At 48.5% G+C, this 19026-nt stretch overlaps 2 protein-coding genes across 2 annotated transcripts; both read right to left on the bottom strand.

Moving 5' to 3' along the window:
- Positions 1-52: 52 nt before the first annotated feature.
- On the bottom strand, positions 53-2408 carry LOC109756744 (ferredoxin-thioredoxin reductase catalytic chain, chloroplastic). Its single transcript, XM_020315581.3, has 6 exons — positions 2156-2408; positions 1909-2054; positions 1440-1489; positions 1245-1316; positions 573-633; positions 53-480 (listed from the first exon to the last, which is right to left on the bottom strand). Exons 1-6 carry the CDS (start codon positions 2253-2255, stop codon positions 436-438), a joined length of 474 nt encoding a protein of 157 aa, XP_020171170.1. The 5' UTR covers positions 2256-2408; the 3' UTR covers positions 53-435.
- Positions 2409-2684: 276 nt separating this feature from the next.
- Positions 2685-7154, bottom strand: LOC109756719 (uncharacterized). Its single transcript, XM_020315556.4, has 4 exons — positions 6031-7154; positions 4494-5915; positions 4258-4378; positions 2685-3383 (listed from the first exon to the last, which is right to left on the bottom strand). Exons 1-4 carry the CDS (start codon positions 6799-6801, stop codon positions 3172-3174), a joined length of 2526 nt encoding a protein of 841 aa, XP_020171145.1. The 5' UTR covers positions 6802-7154; the 3' UTR covers positions 2685-3171.
- Between the last annotated feature and the right edge of the window lie 11872 nt (positions 7155-19026).

Genomic DNA, 19026 nt, shown 5'->3' with positions numbered 1-19026 from the left:
GAATCACATATATATGACAGTGTGGTTGCAAAAGCAACACACAGATGCATAATAAAAAGACATAACAATAATAACATTGAAAAGATGAGTTGTTGGGTGCCATGGACATGGGCAATGGCGCGTTGCTGTTGCTTCCCTCCCACACATCATTCATTCAGGAAGAAAAAGAAGCATCAGAGACGACGTCTCACACAACATCCTTCCTTCACTTCTCATGGAGTACGCTTTACGCCAGCCCAAACACGCAATAAATCGTAACATTGACGAGTCGGGAGTGCAACCATCAGGCCTTAACTTCTCTCAAGATGGATGACAACAGACATCATTCCAGACAGACATTTCTTATTTCCTGTTGTTACAGAGATACTACATACACAGGTCCCGACAACGACGACTGACTATAGCCCCCTCTCGAGCAAAACAAGTGTTATGTGGTTAGTACTTGGACGTCGCCTCCTTGATCTCCTCCAAGCTGATGGCCTGAAACAGGTATGCGTGCGCGTGTAAGGAACAGATAATAGGCAGTATCTAAGCTGTGGTGTCGGCAATACGAAAAGAAAAAGAGGGCATGCCTGGTCCTCTCCGGCAAAATCGTTGTCGGGCGTAAGGAAAAGCATGCAATGGCACTCCTTCCTGCACAAGCAGACCACAAAGTTGAAGAAACAGATTGCTATGACCAAGTTTCCCCTTTTTATACTTTCCAGGTCACAACATACCAGCAGAAACTAAACTAAGTTTCATGGCTGTTTACTATAATAACATGAGTGGGTGGGGAACAAATTATTCTGACCGAGCTTTCACTTGACATCCCTTACATTCCAAGGCAGTTCTTTACTCATACGCACAAGTGGGTGAAGAACAGATGATTCTAACCAAGCTTTCACTTGTAGTAAATCCCTTTCCAGTTGAAAATCAGCACGAATTGCGTGTCACGGTTGTTTACCATACACAAGTAATGCTAGCATTTATCAACAATAGATGCCAGCATCACAGGAGACACGCATCTGGCTAACTTGTGCTCCGGTGGCAAAATCACGGTTAATGTGAGATGGGTACGCAGCAGAAAGGAACATATGTCGGACAATGATAAGAAGCCAAAAGGGCTGAAACCGAACCCCGCTGGTATGTCTCTGGCATTTAAACATGATGAGAAAAAGAGCATCCCATCCCCATCCTTGTTATGCACGCCGCCGTAGTAAGAAAGTGATAATGGAAGGCGGAGATGTTAGAAACAGCAGCCTCACCTTTCTCGCATGGGGACGCACGGGCAGTTCCAGAACCCTTGCGCGGCCTCGGCGGCCTTGTCGTCGTAATGCCTGGGTTGATTAAATCCCAAAGGGACAGGTTCAGGCAGGCATGTAAGTAACACATGTCTGTCAGAAACAAAAAACGGACGATGCGTTCGTAAGAAGGCTGGAGATGATTAAGTACTGTACTACCTGCAGGGGCAGAGAGGTGCTCCGAGTTGATCCTTGTGGTCAGCAAGGCCCTGCACAAAAAAGGGGTTTTGCTTTCAGTTAACAATCAATAAGATGATCGGTGTGGCCGGTAGGTAACCCTTGCTTGATTTACACTAGCGCGATGAACATGAACACTGTTTGGCCTTAACTTGAACCAATCAATAAGTCATCAAGGAGGCACATCACATCAGTAGAGCAGGCATATAAATGAAGTCTGTTGATGTGTACCACCGCCATGAACGCACTGTTTGACCTTAATTAGCTTGCATTTGCAGCGGCTGGTAGGCAGAGAAGATGAGAGTGCGGTTCTGACTGATTTTGGGCCAAGACCAACAGCATGGTCTGATATGGTGCGGGGAAATCAATCAAAGCTACCAATCGAGGCAGCAACTCAATAACTAGGAGCAGGAATGATGAGATGGGGTAGGAAAGGGAGGGAGGTCGGGACCTTGATGACGACGGCGGTGACGGACTTGTCGGAGCAGAAGAAGGTGCTGGAGCGGCGGGCGTACTGCTCCGAGAACTTGCGCATTATCTCCAGAGACTTCTGCTCCGACGACGCCCCGTCGGCGGCGGCTCCACCGTCTCCGGCCGCTGCCAAGCACAGCAAGGAAGGAAGAATGGATTTTTCAGATGCAGGGGATTTGGATTTGGATTTGGATTTGGATTTTTATTGGGGGACAAGGGACTCATACCTTGGGCTCGGACGGCGCACCTGCTCCGCCGTCCACCCCTGGAGACGGACGGCCGGCAGAGCGGAGTCCCGGCGGCGGCGGTGGAGGTGATCGACATCATCGCCGGCGCGGTGGGGTGGGTCGAGCGGGGAAGGGGAAAAGGAGGAGGAGGAGGGGGAGAGAGGGATAAGGCGAGAGGAGGATGGGGAACACCTCCGCCTCACACACCTCTCCATTTCTGTGTGTGTCGTCTGGAGACTGGACTCTGGAAGGATCATCTCAATCTCAATCCCATCGCTCGCTCCTCCTCTCGCCACATGTTTTCTTGTTCAAAAAAGTTACCATCTTTGCATCTGCAAAACTCCTCTTTTCCTCCCTTTTTTTTATTTTATAAACTAACCAAAAAGGCAGCAACAGGATAATCAAGCTGTGAAATACGTAGAGCCATGCCCAATATGCATATGCGAATATGAAATGATCAAAAGCCCCCACAGGATAATCAAGCTCGCATCCAAATATACATATGCCAATATGAAATGATCAAAAGGGAGACAGCAACCAACAAGATGCTAGTTGTATTATATTACGTAGTACAAGCTACAGCACATCAGGTCATTCATACTGGGATTTTTCTGGGGAAAAGGCAAGCCACTGTCATCAGATGATCCATTCATTCAACTGTTTCCCCTCCTCTCTGCTCTAGCAACACCTGGGGGGTTTTTTTGTTCTTCCTTTTTTCTCTGTCAAAACATGGGCGGTACATGTAACATACAGAATTGTCAGGCATTGTGAATCCATCCATCATCATCTAGCTAACCAAACTATCATTTACACAAGGAATTACACTTCTTCCGACTCCGCTTCTTCTTCTTCTTCTTCTTCTTCTTCTTCTTCTTCTTCTTCGCATAGTTACAACCAACCGGAGGAGTGGAGAGGAGGGGGTACAAAAAAACGACAGCCTCACACAGCCTAGCCCAATTATATCACACACGGCGACAATGCGGCGGATCAATCAAGGAGCAAAAAAATTCACAGGGCTAGTCGAGGCTCCTCCACACGAAATCCCGGCACTTGTTAGACACGCTCGCGGCCTCCGCGATCCTCACGGCCATCACCGACTTGTACGCCGCCAGGTTGGCCCTCTCCATGAGGGCCTGGGCCCTGCTGCGCAGCTGAACGGCCTTCTCCACGGCCTGTTTCGCCGCGCGGTCGGCTTCCACCACCCTCTGCAAGGCCTCCCCTTCGCCCCCTGCACACAACGGGATGCACAGCACGAGGATGATGAGTACAGGCTAGATAAGACTGTTTTACATCACTTCAGCAGCTGAATTATATATAGGGCATGATAGATAGATATATACGGCTAAGAGGATGATTACAGGCTTACAATATTTTGAGCACGATGACGTCTGCTTACTTTGTTCAGGCATAATCAAGTTTACTTGTTACTATTGTCAGATAAATAAATGACAAACACAAAAAGACAAGACATACACGTCACATATTATAAAGTCATGGGTAGTTCCCTGTCGCAAATAATTTCTAGCATCGCAACCTGAATACAGGAAAGTCAAATAAAGATTTTGTTGGCATCCAACAGCCGGGCTTGTTACAGAGTTTTAAATACCTTACAGTAGATATACAGCTAAGGGGGTTGTTATACTATATATTGGGCACAATGATGTTCACTCCGTTCGGGCATAATGAGCTCTAGTTGTTACAAACGGCAAAGGCCAAGACATAAAGTTACTACATATTGGTGGTTCCCAGCAAAAGATTTCTAGCATCACAACTTGAATACAGCAAAGCCAAAAAAATATGATTTTGTGGCATCCAACAGCAGGGCTTGTTACAGAGCTTTAAATACCTTACAGGTTGGATTGCTCCATAACTTCAGCAACTGGATGCTGAGGTATAATAGATATACAACTAAGGGGATGCCAACAGACATACTATATCTTGAGCTCAACAATTGTTACTATGTCAAATGGCAAACGCAAAAGGACAAGACATGGTGGTTCCAGTCACAGAAGATTTCAAGCGTCATGATTTGCGTACAGCGAATCCAAAAAACCTTTTTGTGGCATCCAAAAGCAAGGCATGTTACAGAGCTTTAAATATACCTTGCAAGAAGAATCCAGGCTTTCCTCGGCCAGGTTGGCTTCTTTGTGGTCTCTTCACAGATCTCTTCTTTTTTACAGAAGATTTCTGCGAGAGCCGCCCTCGCCTCACAGCAGGTGCACCCTTTGGGAAATCAAATTCGCTGGGTTAGATGATATGAAAGAATGCACAAAAACAAAGGATATCTGCGATAAAGATCACGTAAGGGGATTAGGCAAGGGATAAACATCTAATTTACCTGAAATATCCTAAGCAGTGGTGTGCCTTTCTTATCTCTCTTATTAATCCAGTATTCATATATGGCAAGGACATTGTCACCCTTGCCTAAAGCAGGATGCCTGGAGAGAAGCTGATCCACATCATTAGCTTCCTCAGGGTTATTGTAGGCGTCCTTCTCGAACAAGGTTATTAATTTCTCGAAATCTTCGTAGGAAATCTGGCTCAGACGGGTGCGTCTTCTATCGGAGGCCCCATGCTTCAGCTGAATGAGCCACTCTTCATCCTCCGAGTCCATGTCATAAGCTGAGTCTCTCGAGAGGGCCCGCGCAACCTCATCATCCGCCGTTCTGATGTAGTCTGGCACAGGGCGTGAGAAAGGATCTGCTACAGTCCCTCCCATGCCATCGGAAACCTCATGCACACCTGGAATCGGGATAATCTTCCCCTGAGAATTGCGCTCCCGGCCCTCAATGTGCAGTTCTTTGAACAAAAGCCAGTCCCATTTGTCAGGGAACTCAAGCTTCCATCCATCTTCGACTGCCCAGACGTAGGCATGCGTGTGCCGGTTGACCACATAGAACCTCTGCTCTGAAGGCTTGAGAGAGACTCTGGTGACACCATGTAACTTCACAGCCACGCACCACCCGTTGGAGTTTGACAGTTCCAGCATAACCTCGGCTCCCTCTTCCCTCCAGCACCTATCAGCCTGAATAATCAGGAGGTTTGCTTTGCAGCGGAAGGTGTCTATATTCTGCCTAACCTCGGACAGAGCCAGCCTTTCACTCGTGCGATCAACGGGGCTTTTGAAAAAAGACCTCTTTTGCTTCCCACCTGGTCCCATGGGCGTCGAGACATCGCTGTCATCCATGTTCTCAAGCAGGTCAAGAGAAATTTCCATTGCTGGCTTGGGCTGGACAGGTTCCTCGGAAACCTCAGGGCCGCCAGTCAATGCTGGCTTTTGCAGTTCCGTCTGAGAGGTCATGGTACCCTCCTTCACTCCAAATTCCTTGTCAGAAAATCTCACTGTGAGACGGCGGCGCCGGCTCAGGGGATGCCTCATCGAGCTTCGCTTCCTCTGGTGCTTTTTCAGCCTCAGACCATGCAGCACTACTCCCGGAGCTTGCTCAAGGGGCACATAATCCTGAACCGCTCCGTAAGATCCAGCAGCAGGTGTGGCGTCCCCGGTGCTGGGAGAACCACCAAAGTCCACCTCCAGATGATCTCGAGAACACGATTCTTCTTCAGCTCCTCCAACCAAACCCATGGCCCGGCGAATCACGGCTGGCAGATATATGAAACGAAGAGCTATCACGGAATGCAAGCCCTGGAAGTACGAAGGAAGCGCCGAGAAGTTGAGCGACAACACTGGCTGCCGGGACGGGTCGGCACCGCGGAGCTCGCACCACCCGCAGTTCACCGTAGGCCTCTGCAACAGTGCACTCTACATACAGAAAGAAAGCACCCGCATCAATCAAACAGGCTGCACAGGGAAGTAACAGATGATGGAGGAACATGAATAAACAGAACTTTTATAGACTGTAAGAGAAGCTGCTTACGGCTCTCTGGCGCTGGAGCCTGATAAAGTGCGTCCCGTGCGACGCAAATGCGGTGTTGACAGCCGGTGATGCCAGAAGAAACGAGCCCAGGCTCCGGACATGGCTCCGCTGGCGCCGGCGCAGCCACAGCAGCACGGGCAGGAGGAAGCGCGAGAACCGGCTCGAGCTCCCGGGGCAAGACGCCTCCACGAGGACGACGAGCACGGCGCTGCGACTGCCGGCAGCGCCATCCAGAAAATGAGCGTCTTCAAGGAGCCCGGCCCTCGAAGCGAACTCCCTGGACGAGGAGCACAGGATGTCGCCGCCGCCGGCATGGCTGAAAGGGGCGAGCTTTGGCCGCTTGTGCTTCCTGGTGAAGACTATCCCGAACCTCCTGCCGCTGCCGGCGTCGCCGAAGTCCTCCGGCTTGGCCAGCGGCGGCCTCTCGCGGCGCTTGCGTCTGTATACGGCCCCAAAGGACCTCGGCGACATGGGCGGCTCGGGCGACGGCGTGCGCGGCTTGGGGCCCTCGTCATCCTCGCCGTCGTCGTCGTCGCTGATGTCGGCGGCGCGCTCCCACCCGAGCCAGTGGGAGTGGGAGTGGCGGTGGGAGGAGACGGCGAGGCGCTTGGCGGAGCGCGTGACCCTGGCGGGCTCCGGCGGGCGCGGGGCCTGCTTGTGCGCCCGGGGCAGGAAGACGCGCGTGGAGCGCCGCGCCCCGACGGCCGGCATGGGCGGTGGAGGCGGAGGGAGATGCGGTGCGCGGTCAGATCCGGCGCGCTGCGTCCTCATCCAACATCGACGCCCCGCCGCCGCCCATCAGACCATCCTCCTCCTCGGAGTCGAATCCTCCTCCGCCGCCCCCTCCCTCCCTCCCTCCGCAAGAACCGACCGAATCGCGCCCGGCGGCAGGACCAGATCGGGGGACGGACCGGGGCCGACGGAGGCGGCGAGGCGGGACCAGATCGGGGCGGCGGCCGGGCGGATCTGCGGCTGGCGGCGGCGGGCGGGGGGCGGATCGGAGTGGGGGAAGAAAGGGGATCGATTTGGGCGAGTGGATTGGGGATTTGGGGATTAGGGTTTCTCTCTCATCGAGGGGAGGAGAGAGAGAGGGGGGGGGTCGCCTCGAGGCCGACGAGAGGTGGAAGATGACGCGCGCGGAGCCGTCCGATCGACATCCGACGGCGCTGATTGATCGGTGGGGCCCACGTGTCGTCCGGCGTGCGCTGCAAGGCACTGACGGTGGGGCCGCCGGGCCGGAAGCTGCTAGAACGCGCAGCCCAGATAAAAGTCCAGATACCCCCCTAGGGTCTCTGGAAATAACCTAATGCCACCCCTGAACCCTACAAAACAGCCCCAAAAATGCCCCTGGAGCTTTGGGAGGGAGGTGGTTTAGTTCCCCTCCGGCGACTCGTGTCGCATGAGCGAAAGACGCACCGTCGAGAGTGTCTTCGTCTGGGTTTTTTTTAACGACTTTTATTTATATATATACCTCTAATAAATGTTGGAGCCAGTGCTCGATTCACCCGCCATTGTCCGCTCACGCGTGGGATCTAGACTATCGGGGCGGTGACGAGCCGAGCTCCGCACCTTATCAAGAGGGGTCGGCGCCTAACCCATGAACCAAAGGGTACCAGAAAACGAATCTGGCGATGTCTATTAAATTAGCTCATCACTGATCGAATAGTTGTGGTTTTATTCTTTTGAGAAAGTTGTTGTACAGTCCGGATCAAGATGAAACATGTGTCGGTCTATTTGTACAAGTATTATAGCATGCTGCCCGCACACATGTTGACATGACTATTTGGTATTCAATTGACTCGTGTTATGTTGGCAAAAGCCACCCGCTTCAGTTGTTTTTGTATCTGTGCACGTGTTAGATCTTTGGTGCACGTGTTAGATCTTTCGCAAAGATGGACTACAAAAGGCAATAACGAGTCGAGCTCCATGCCTTATCACGAGGGCCCTGCCTTCTTGTCGTCTAATCCATACACAAAAGGGCACACCATGAGATGAATCGAGAGATGCCTATTAAATTGCCTCACCATCGTTGTGTTTCTATTCTTCTGATGATAAGGTTGTTGTACAAGAAGAACACATCAAGAAGTTTGTGTAGTACGCATTGGATTGTTATTTTTAAACTGATGGAACATGCAGCAATGGCTCTGCGTAATGTCAACTACTGCATCTCCCACCAGCATGAGATAAAAAAAACTCAACCACAGGCTGCCTATAAGGTAATTTGGTAACCGGTAACTACTCGGTCGACTACTGATTAGATTATTCGGTTAATCGGCCATTTAACTGAGTTAATCGGTCGATCATTAATCGGCTGCACATGAGAATATATTGGCAACATGTAACTAGTTTTTCACGTATTGTACCACATAATCCAATGCTCACAGCTACGTATTATACATTTATACTAAAATATAATGTCGTAGGCATATAAAAAGAATGGACAAGAGGTAGAATTGTTACCTGGACGGTTTGGTCATGATGCATCCAAACCGGAAGGTAACAAACCTACATAATTGATGATAGATATGTTGGGGAACGTAGCAGAAATTCAAAATTTTCTACGCATCACCAAGATCAATCTATGGATTAACTAGCAACGAGAGAGAGGGGAGTGCATCTTCATACCATTGAAGATCGCGATGCGGAAGCGTTGCAAGAACGCGGTTGGTGGAGTCGTACACGAAGCGATTCAGATCGCGGCCGAATCCGATCTAAGCACCGAACAACGGTGCCTCCGCGTTCAACACACATGCAGCCCGGTGACGTCTCCCGCGCCTTGATCCAGCAAGGAGAGAGGGAGAGGTTGGGGAAGACTCCGTCCAGCAGCACCACAACGGCATGATGGTGATGGAGGAGCGTGGCACTCCAGCAGGACTTCGCCAAGCACTGCGAGAGACGAGGAGGGAGAGGGGTAGGGCTGCGCCAAGAGAGAGGGAGACTCGTGTCTATGGCAGCCCCAAAACCCCCACTATATATAGGGGAAGGGGAGGAGGGTGCACCCCCTCTAGGGTTCCCCCTAGGGGTGGCGGCCAGCCCTAGATGCATCTAAGGGGGCGGCCAGAGGGGGGAGAGGGGGGGGCACCCTAGGTGGGCCTTAGGCCCATCTGAGCCTAGGGTTTTCCCCTTTCCCCTTTCCCTGCGCCTTGGGCCTCTTGTGGGAGGCGCACCAGCCCACCTAGGGGCTGGTCCCTTCCCACACTTGGCCCACGCAGGCCTCCGGGGTTGGTGGCCCCTCCCGGTGGACCCCCGGAACCATCCGGTGGTCCCGGTACATTACCGGTGACGCCCGAAACTCTTCCGGTGGCCAAAACGAGACTTTCCATATATAAATCTTTACCTCCGGACCATTCCGGAACTCCTCGTGACGTCCGGGATCTCATCCGGGACTCCGAACAACATTCGGTAACCACGTATATCTATTCCCTATAACCCTAGCGTCATCGAACCTTAAGTGTGTAGACCCTACGGGTTCGGGAACCATGCAGACATGACCGAGACGTTCTCCGGCCAATAACCAACAGCGGGATCTGGATACCCATGTTGGCTCCCACATGTTCCACGATGATCTCATCGGATGAACCACGATGTCGGGGATTCAATCAATCCCGTATAAAATTCCCTTTGTCTATCGGTATGTTACTTGCCCGAGATTCGATCACCGGTATCCCAATACCTCGTTCAATCTCGTTACCGACAAGTCACTTTACTCGTTCCGTAATGCATGATCTCGTGACTAACTACTTAGTCATATTGAGATTATTATGATGATGCATTACCGAGTGGGCCCAGAGATACCTCTCCGTCATACGGAGTGACAAATCCCAGTATCGATTCGTACCAACCCAACAGACACTTTCGGAGATACCTGTAGTGTACCTTTATAGCCACCCAGTTACGTTGTGACGTTTGGTACACCCAAAGCATTCCTACGGTATCCGGGAGTTGCACAATCTCATGGTCTAAGGAAATGATACTTGACATTAGAAAAGCTCTTAGCAAACGAACTACACGATCTTGTGCTATGCTTAGGATTGGGTCTTGTCCATCACATCATTCTCCTAATGATGTGATCCCGTTATCAATGACATCTAATGTCCATGGTCAGGAAACCATAACCATCTATTGATCAACGAGCTAGTCAACTAGAGGCTTACTAGGGACATGTTGTGGTCTATGTATTCACACATGTATTACGGTTTCCAGTTAATACAATTATAGCATGAACAATAGACAATTATCATGAACAAGGAAATATAATAATAACCATTTTATTATTGCCTCTAGGTCATATTTCCAACAGTCTCCCACTTGCACTAGAGTCAATAATCTAGTTCACATCACTATGTAATTGTAAAGAATCCAACACCCATGGGGTTTGTTCATATCTCGCTTGTGAGAGAGGTTATTAGTCAACGGGTCTGAACCTTTCAGATCCGTGTGTGCTTTACAAATCTCTATGTCATCTTGTAGATGCAGCTACCACGCGCTACTTGGAGCTATTCCAAATAACTGCTCTACTATACGAAACCGGCCTACTACTCAGAGTCATCCAGATTAGTGTCAAAGTTTGCATCGGCGTAACCCCTTACGACGAACTCTTTTACCACCTCCATAATCGAGAAAATTCCTTAGTCCACTAGTTACTAAGGATAAGTTCGACCGCTGTCATGTGATCCATTCCTAGATCACTCTTGTACCCCTTGACTAATTCATGGCAAGGCACACTTCAGGTGCGGTACACAGCATAGCATACTGCAGAGCCTACGTCTAAAGCATAGGGGACGACCTTCGTCCTTGCTCTCTCTTCTGCCGTGGTCAGGTCTTGAGTCTTACTCAATACTCACACCTTGTAACACAGCCAAGAACTCCCTTTTTTCTGATCTATTTTGAACTCCTTCAAAATCTTGTCACGGTATGTATTCATTTGAAAGTACTATTAAGCGTTTTTGATCTATCCTTATAGATCTTGATGCTCAATGTTCAAGTAGCTTAATCCAGGTTTTCCATTGAAAAACACTTTTCAAATAACCATGTATGCTTTCCAGAAATTGTACATCATTTCTGATCAACAATATGTTAACAACATATACTCATCAAAAATTCTATAGTGCTCCCACTCACTTCTTTGGAAATACAAGTTTCTCATAAACTTTGTATAAACCCAAAATCTTTGATCATCTCATCAAAGCGTACATTCCAACTCCGAGATGCTTACTCCAGTCCTTAGAAGGATTGCTGGAGCTTTGCATACTTGTTAGCATCTTTCAGGATTGACAAAACCTTCTGGTTGTATCACATACAACCTTTCCTCAAGAAAATCGTCGAGGAAACAATGTTTTTTGACATCCTATCTGCAAGATTTCATAAATAATGCAGTAACTGCTAATATAATTCCAACAGACTCTTAGCATCGCTACGAGTGAGAAAATCTCATCGTAGTCAACTCCTTGAACTTGTCGGAAAACATCTTAACGACAAGTCGAGCTTTCTTAATGGTGATACTTACCATCATTGTCCGTTTTCCCTTTAAAATCCATCTGCACCCAACAGCCTTACGACCATCAAGTAGTTCTTCCAAAGTCTATACTTTGTTTTTATATATGGATCCTCTCTCGGATTTTATGGCCTCGAGCCATTCGTCGGAATCCGGGCCCACCATCGCTTCTCCATAGCTCGTAGGCTCATTGTTGTCTAGCAACATGACTTCCAAGACAGGATTATGTACCACTCTGAAGTAGTACGCATCCTTGTCGACCTACGAGGTTTGGTAGTGACTTGATCCGAAGTTTCATGATCACTATCATAAGCTTCCACTTCAATTGGTGTAGGTGCCACAGGAACAACTTCCTGTGCCCTGCTACACACTAGTTGAAGTCATGGTTCAATAACCTCATCAAGTCTCCACCATCCTCCCACTCAATTCTTTCGAGAGAAATTTTTCCTCGAGAAAGGACCCGATTCTAGGAACAATCCCTTTTGCTTCCGGATCTGAGACAGGAGGTATACCCAACTGTTTTTGGGTGTCCTATGAAGATGCGTTTATCCGCTTTGGGTTCGAGCTTATCAGCCTGAAACTTTTCACATAAGCATCACAGCCCCATACTCTTAAGAAATGACAGCTTAGGTTTCTCTAAACCATAGTTCATACGGTGTCGTCTCAACGGAATTGCGTGGTGCCCTATTTAAAGTGAATGCGGTTGTCTGTAATGCCTAACCCACAGACGATAGTGGTAATTCGATAAGAGACATCATGGTATGCACCATATCCAATAGGGTGCAGTTATGATGTTCGGACGCACCATCACACTATAGTGTTCCAGGCGGTATTAGTTGTGAAACAATTTCCACAATGTCTTAATTGTGTGCCAAACTCGTAACTCAGATATTCATTTCTATGATCATATCACAGACATTTTATCCTCTTGTCACGACGATCTTCAACTTCACTCTGAAATTACTTGAACCTTTCAATAATTCAGACTTGTGTTTCATCAAGTAAATATACTCAGCATCTACTCAAATCATCTGTGAAGTAAGAACAGAACGATATCCACTGCATGCCTCGGCACTCATTGGACTGCACACATCAAAATGTATTACTTCCAACAGGTTGCTTTCTTGTTCCATCTTACTGAAAACGAGGCCTTTCAGTCATCTTGCCCATGTGTTATGATTTGCATGTCTCAAGTGATTCAAAATCAAGTGAGTCCAAACGATCCATCTGTATGGAGTTTCTTCATGCATATCTACCAATAGACATGGTTCACATGTCTCAATTTTTTCAAACACGAGTGAGTCCAAAGATCCATCAACATGGAGCTTCTTCATGCGTTTTATACCAATATGACTCAAATGGCAGTGCCACAAGTATGTGGTACTATCATTACTATCTTATATCTTTTGGCATGAACATGTGTATCACTACGATCGAGATTCAATAAACCATTCATTTTAGGTGCAAGACCATTGAAGGTATTATTCAAATAAACAGAGTAACCATTATTCTCCTTAAATGAATAACCGTATTGCGATAAACATAATCCAATCATGTCTATGCTCAACGCAAACACCAAATAATTATTATTTAGGTTTAACACCAATCTCGATGGTAGATGGAGCATGCGATGCTTGATCACATCAACCTTGGAAACACTTCCAACACATATCGTCATCTCACCTTTAGCTAGTCTCCGTTTATTCCGCAGCTTTTATTTCGAGTTACTAACACTTAGCAACCGAACCGGTATCTAATACCCTGGTGCTACTAGGAGTACTAGTAAAGTACACATTAATATAATGTATATCCAATATACTTATGTCGACCTTGCCAGCCTTCTCATCTACGAAGTATCTAGGGTAGTTCTGCTTCAGTGACCGTTCCCCTCATTTCAGAAGCACTTAGTCTCGGGTTTGGGTTCAACCTTGGGTTTCTTCACTAGAGCAGCAACTGATTTGCCATTTCATGAAGTATCCCTTTCTTGCCCTTACCCTTCTTGAAACTAGTGGTTTTACCAACCATCAACAATTGATGATCCTACTTGATTTCTACTTTCGCGGTGTCAAACATCGCGAGTTGCTCAAGGATCATTATGTCTATCCCTGATATGTTATAGTTCATCACGAAGCTCTAATAGCTTGGTGGCAGTGACTATGGAGAACCATCACTATCTCATCTGGGAGACAACTCCCACTCGATTCAAGCGATTGTAGTACTCAGACAATCTGAGCACATGCTCAACGATTAAGCTTTTCTCCCTTAGTTTGCAGGCTTAAGAAACTTGTCAGAGGTCTCATACCTCTTGACGTGGGCACGAGCCTAAAATCCCAATTTCAGCTCTTTGGAACATCTCATATGTTCCGCGACATTTCAAAATGTCTTCGGTGCCTCAATTCTAAACCGTTTAACATTACACACTGAACTATCACGTAGTCATCAAAACGTGTATGTCAGATGTTCGCAACATCCACAAACGACGCTCGAGGTTCAGCACACCGAGCGGTGCATTAAGGACATAAGCCTTCTGTGCAGCAATGAGGACAGTCCTCGGTTTACGGACCTAGTCCGCATAATTGCTACTATCAACTTTCAACTAAATTTTCTCTAGGAACATATCTTAGTAGAACTAAAGCGTAAGCTACGACATAATTTGCAAAGACCTTTTGACTATGTTCATGATAATTAAGTTCATCTAATCAAATTATTTAATGAACTCCCACTCAGATAGACATCCCTCTAGTCATCTAAGTGATACATGATCCGAGTCAACTAGGCCGTGTCCGATCATCACGTGAGACGGACTAGTCATCATCGGTGAACATCTCCATGTTGATCGTATCTTCTATACGACTCATGTTCGACCTTTCGGTCTCTTGTGTTCCGAGGCCATGTCTGTACATGCTAGGCTCGTCAAGTCAACCTAAGTGTTTCGCATGTGTAAATCTGGCTTACACCCGTTGTATGCGAACGTTAGAATCTATCACACCCGATCATCACGTGGTGCTTCGAAACAACGATACTTCGCAATGGTGCACAGTTAGGGGGAACACTTTCTTGAAATTATTGCGAGGGATCATCTTATTTATGCTACCGTCGTTCTAAGCAAATAAGATGTAAACATGACAAACATCACATGCAAATCATAAAGTGACATGATATGGCCAATATCATCTTGCGCCTTTTGATCTCCATCTTCGAGGCGCGGCATGATCACCTTCGTCACCGGCATGACACCATGATCTCCATCATCGTGTCTTCATGAAGTTGTCTCGCCAACTATTACTTCTACTACTATGGCTAACGGTTAGCAATAAAGTAAAGTAATTACATGGCGTTATTCATTGACACGCAGGTCATACAATAAATTAAGACAACTCCTATGGCTCCTGCCGGTTGTCATACTCATCGACATGCAAGTCGTGATTCCTATTACAAGAACATGATCAATCTCATACTGTTGGAAATATACCCTAGAGGCAATAATAAATTGGTTATTATTATTATATTTCCTTGTTCATGATAATCGTTTATTATCCATGCTAGAATTGTATTGATAGGAAACTCAGATACATGTGTGGATACATAGACAACACCATGTCCCTAGTAAGCCTCTAGTTGACTAGCTCGTTGATCAATAGATGGTTACGGTTTCCTGACCATGGACATTGGATGTCGTTGATAACGGGATCACATCATTAGGAGAATGATGTGATGGACAAGACCCAATCCTAAGCCTAGCACAAGATCGTGTAGTTCGTTTGCTAAGAGCTTTTCTAATGTCAAGTATCATTTCCTTAGACCATGAGATTGTGCAACTCCCGGATACCGTAGGAATGCTTTGGGTGTACCAAACGTCACAACGTAACTGGGTGGCTATAAAGGTGCACTACAGGTATCTCCGAAAGTGTCTGTTGGGTTGGCACGAATCGAGACTGGGATTTGTCACTCCGTGTAAACGGAGAGGTATCTCTGGGCCCACTCGGTAGGACATCATCATAATGTGCACAATGTGACCAAGGAGTTGATCACGGGATGATGTGTTACGGAACGAGTAAAGAGACTTGCCGGTAACGAGATTGAACAAGGTATCGGGATACCGACGATCGAATCTCGGGCAAGTAACATACCGATTGACAAAGGGAATTGTATACGGGATTGATTGAATCCCCGACATCGTGGTTCATCCGATGAGATCATCGTGGAACATGTGGGAGCCAACATGGGTATCCAGATCCCGCTGTTGGTTATTGACCGGAGAACGTCTCGGTCATGTCTGCATGGTTCCCGAACCCGTAGGGTCTACACACTTAAGGTTCGATGACGCTAGGGTTATAGGGAATAGATATACGTGGTTACCGAATGTTGTTCAGAGTCCCGGGTGAGATCCCGAACGTCACGAGGAGTTCCAGAATGGTCCGGAGGTAAAGATTTATATATGGGAAGTCCTGTTTTGGTCACCGAAAAAGTTTCGGGTGCTATCGGTAACGTACCGGGACCACCGGGAGGGTCCCGGGGGCCCACCAGGTGGGCCCACCGGCCCCAGAGGGCTGCGTGGGCCAGGTGTGGGAAGGGACCAGCCCCTAGGTGGGCTGGTGCGCCTCCACAAGGGGCCCAGGGCGCAGGAAGGGGGGGAAGGGGGAAACCCTAGGCTAAGATGGGCCTAAGGCCCATCTAGTGGGGCGCCCCCCTCTCTTCCCCCCTTTGGCCGCCCCCCAAGTCCCATCTAGGGCTGGCCGCACCCCTTGGGGGGGGACCCTAGATGGGGGCGCAACCCCTCCTCCTCCCCTATATATAGGGGGGGGGGTTTTGGGGCTGCCATACAGATGAGACTTCCTCTCTTTTGGCGCAGCCCTACCCCTCTCCCTCCTCCTCTCCCGCGGTGCTTGGCGAAGCCCTGCAGGATTGCCACGCTCCTCCATCACCACCATGCCGTTGTGCTGCTGCTGGACGGAGTCTTCCCCAACCTCTCCCTCTCTCCTTGCTGGATCAAGGCGTGGGAGACGTCACCGGGCTGCACGTGTGTTGAACGCGGAGGCACCGTTCTTCGGTGCTTAGATCGGAACCAACCGCGATCTGAATCGCTACGAGTACGACTCCCTCATCTGCGTTCTTGCAACGCTTCCGCATCGCGATCTACAAGGGTATGTAGATGCACTCCCCTTCCCCTCATTGCTAGATTACTCCATAGATTGATCTTGGTGATGCGTAGAAAATTTTGAATTTCTGCTACGTTCCCATCACATACATCACATATATATAACTCATCACATCCTTTTGGCCATATCACATCACATAGCATACCCTGCAAAAACAAGTTAGACGTCCTCTAATTGTTGTTGCATGTTTTACGTGGCTGCTATGGGTTTCTAGCAAGAACGTTTCTTACCTACGCAAAAGCCACAACGGTGATATGCCAATTGCTATTTACCCTTCATAAGGACCCTTTTCATCGAATCCGATCCAACTAAAGTGGGAGAGACAGACACCCTCTAGCCACCTTATGCATCAAGTGCATGTCGGTCGGTGGAACCTGTCTCACGTAAGAGTACGTGTAAGGTCGGTCCGGGCCGCTTCATCCCACAATGCCGCCGAATCAAGATAAGACTAGTAACGGTAAGCAAATTGAACAAAATCAACGCCCACAACAACTTGTGTTCTACTCGTGCATAGAATCTACGCATAGACCTAGCTCATGATGCCACTGTTGGGGAACGTAGCAGAAATTCAAAATTTTCTACGCATCACCAAGATCAATCTATGGATTAACTAGCAACGAGAGAGAGGGGAGTGCATCTTCATACCCTTGAAGATCGCGATGCGGAAGCGTTGCAAGAACGCGGTCGGTGGAGTCGTACACGAAGCGATTCAGATCGCGGCCGAATCCGATCTAAGCACCGAACAACGGTGCCTCCGTGTTCAACACACATGCAGCCCGGTGACGTCTCCCGCACCTTGATCCAGCAAGGAGAGAGGGAGAGGTTGGGGAAGACTCCGTCTAGCAGCAGCACAACGGCATGGTGGTGATGGAGGAGCGTGGCACTCCAGCAGGGCTTCGCCAAGCACTGCGAGAGACGAGGAGGGAGAGGGGTAGGGCTGCGCCAAGAGAGAGGAAGACTCGTGTCTATGGCAGCCCCAAAACCCCCACTATATATAGGGGAAGGGGAGGAGGGTGCGCCCCCTCTAGGGTTCCCTCCTAGGGGTGGCGGCCAGCCCTAGATGCATCTAAGGGGGCGGCCAGAGGGGGAGAGAGGGGGGCGCACCCTAGGTGGGCCTTAGGCCCATCTGAGCCTAGGGTTTCCCCCTTTCCCCTTTCCCTGCGCCTTGGGCCTCTTGTGGGAGGCGCACCAGCCCACCTAGGGGCTGGTCCCTTCCCACACTTGGCCCACGCAGGCCTCCGGGGTTGGTGGCCCCTCCCGGTGGACCCCCGGAACCATCCGGTGGTCCCGGTACATTACCGGTGACGCCCGAAACTCTTCCGGTGGCCAAAACGGGACTTCCCATATATAAATCTTTACCTCCGGACCATTCCGGAACTCCTCGTGACGTCCGGGATCTCATCCAGGACTCCGAACAACATTCGGTAACCACGTATATCTATTCCCTATAACCCTAGCGTCATCGAACCTTAAGTGTGTAGACTCTACGGGTTCGGGAACCATGCAGACATGACCGAGACGTTCTCCGGCCAATAACCAACAGCGGGATCTGGATACCCATGTTGGCTCCCACATGTTCCACGATGATCTCATCGGATGAACCACGATGTCGGGGATTCAATCAATCCCGTATACAATTCCCTTTGTCTATCGGTATGTTACTTGCCCGAGATTCGATCGCCGGTATCCCAATACCTCGTTCAATCTCATTACCGACAAGTCACTTTACTCGTTCCGTAATGCATGATCCCGTGACTAACTACTTAGTCACATTGAGCTCATTATGATGATGCATTACCGAGTGGGCCCAGAGATACCTCTCCGTCATACGGAGTGACAAATCCCAGTCTCGATTCGTACCAACCCAACAGACACTTTCGGAGATACCTGTAGTGTACCTTTATAGCCACCCAGTTACGTTGTGACGTTTGGTACACCCAAAGCATTCCTACGGTATCCGGGAGTTGCACAATCTCATGGTCTAAGGAAATGATACTTGACATTAGAAAAGCTCTTAGCAAACGAACTACACGATCTTGTGCTATGCTTAGGATTGGGTCTTGTCCATCACATCATTCTCCTAATGATGTGATCCCTTTATCAATGACATCCAATGTCCATGGTCAGGAAACCATAACCATCTATTGATCAACGAGCTAGTCAACTAGAGGCTTACTAGGGACATGTTGTGGTCTATGTATTCACACATGTATTACGGTTTCCAGGTAATACAATTATAGCATGAACAATAGACAATTATCATGAACAAGGAAATATAATAATAACCATTTTATTATTGCCTCTAGGGCATATTTCCAACAAGATATGCATTTGTATATGCTC

The sequence above is a fragment of the Aegilops tauschii genome, chromosome 6 (genome assembly GCF_002575655.3).
Source record: "Aegilops tauschii subsp. strangulata cultivar AL8/78 chromosome 6, Aet v6.0, whole genome shotgun sequence".
NCBI lineage: Eukaryota > Viridiplantae > Streptophyta > Magnoliopsida > Poales > Poaceae > Aegilops > Aegilops tauschii.
Note: the sequence above shows the minus strand (reverse complement) of the source record. Positions and strands in the feature narration are given on the sequence as shown.

Bases quoted from the DNA above. Each gene is read 5' to 3' on its own strand.
- LOC109756744 (XM_020315581.3), bottom strand. From the start codon at position 2,255: ATGATGTCGATCACCTCCACCGCCGCCGCCGGGACTCCGCTCTGCCGG. The intron at 1,317-1,439 runs GTAGTACAGTAC...TAATCAACCCAG, and splicing joins GCACCTCTCTGCCCCTGCAG to GCATTACGACGACAAGGCCG. The intron at 634-1,244 runs GTGAGGCTGCTG...CTGCTTGTGCAG, and splicing joins TGCGTCCCCATGCGAGAAAG to GAAGGAGTGCCATTGCATGC.
- LOC109756719 (XM_020315556.4), bottom strand. From the start codon at position 6,801: ATGAGGACGCAGCGCGCCGGATCTGACCGCGCACCGCATCTCCCTCCG. The intron at 5,916-6,030 runs GTAAGCAGCTTC...TTCTGTATGTAG, and splicing joins GGCTCCAGCGCCAGAGAGCC to AGTGCACTGTTGCAGAGGCC. The intron at 4,379-4,493 runs GTAAATTAGATG...GATTTCCCAAAG, and splicing joins CACTGCTTAGGATATTTCAG to GGTGCACCTGCTGTGAGGCG.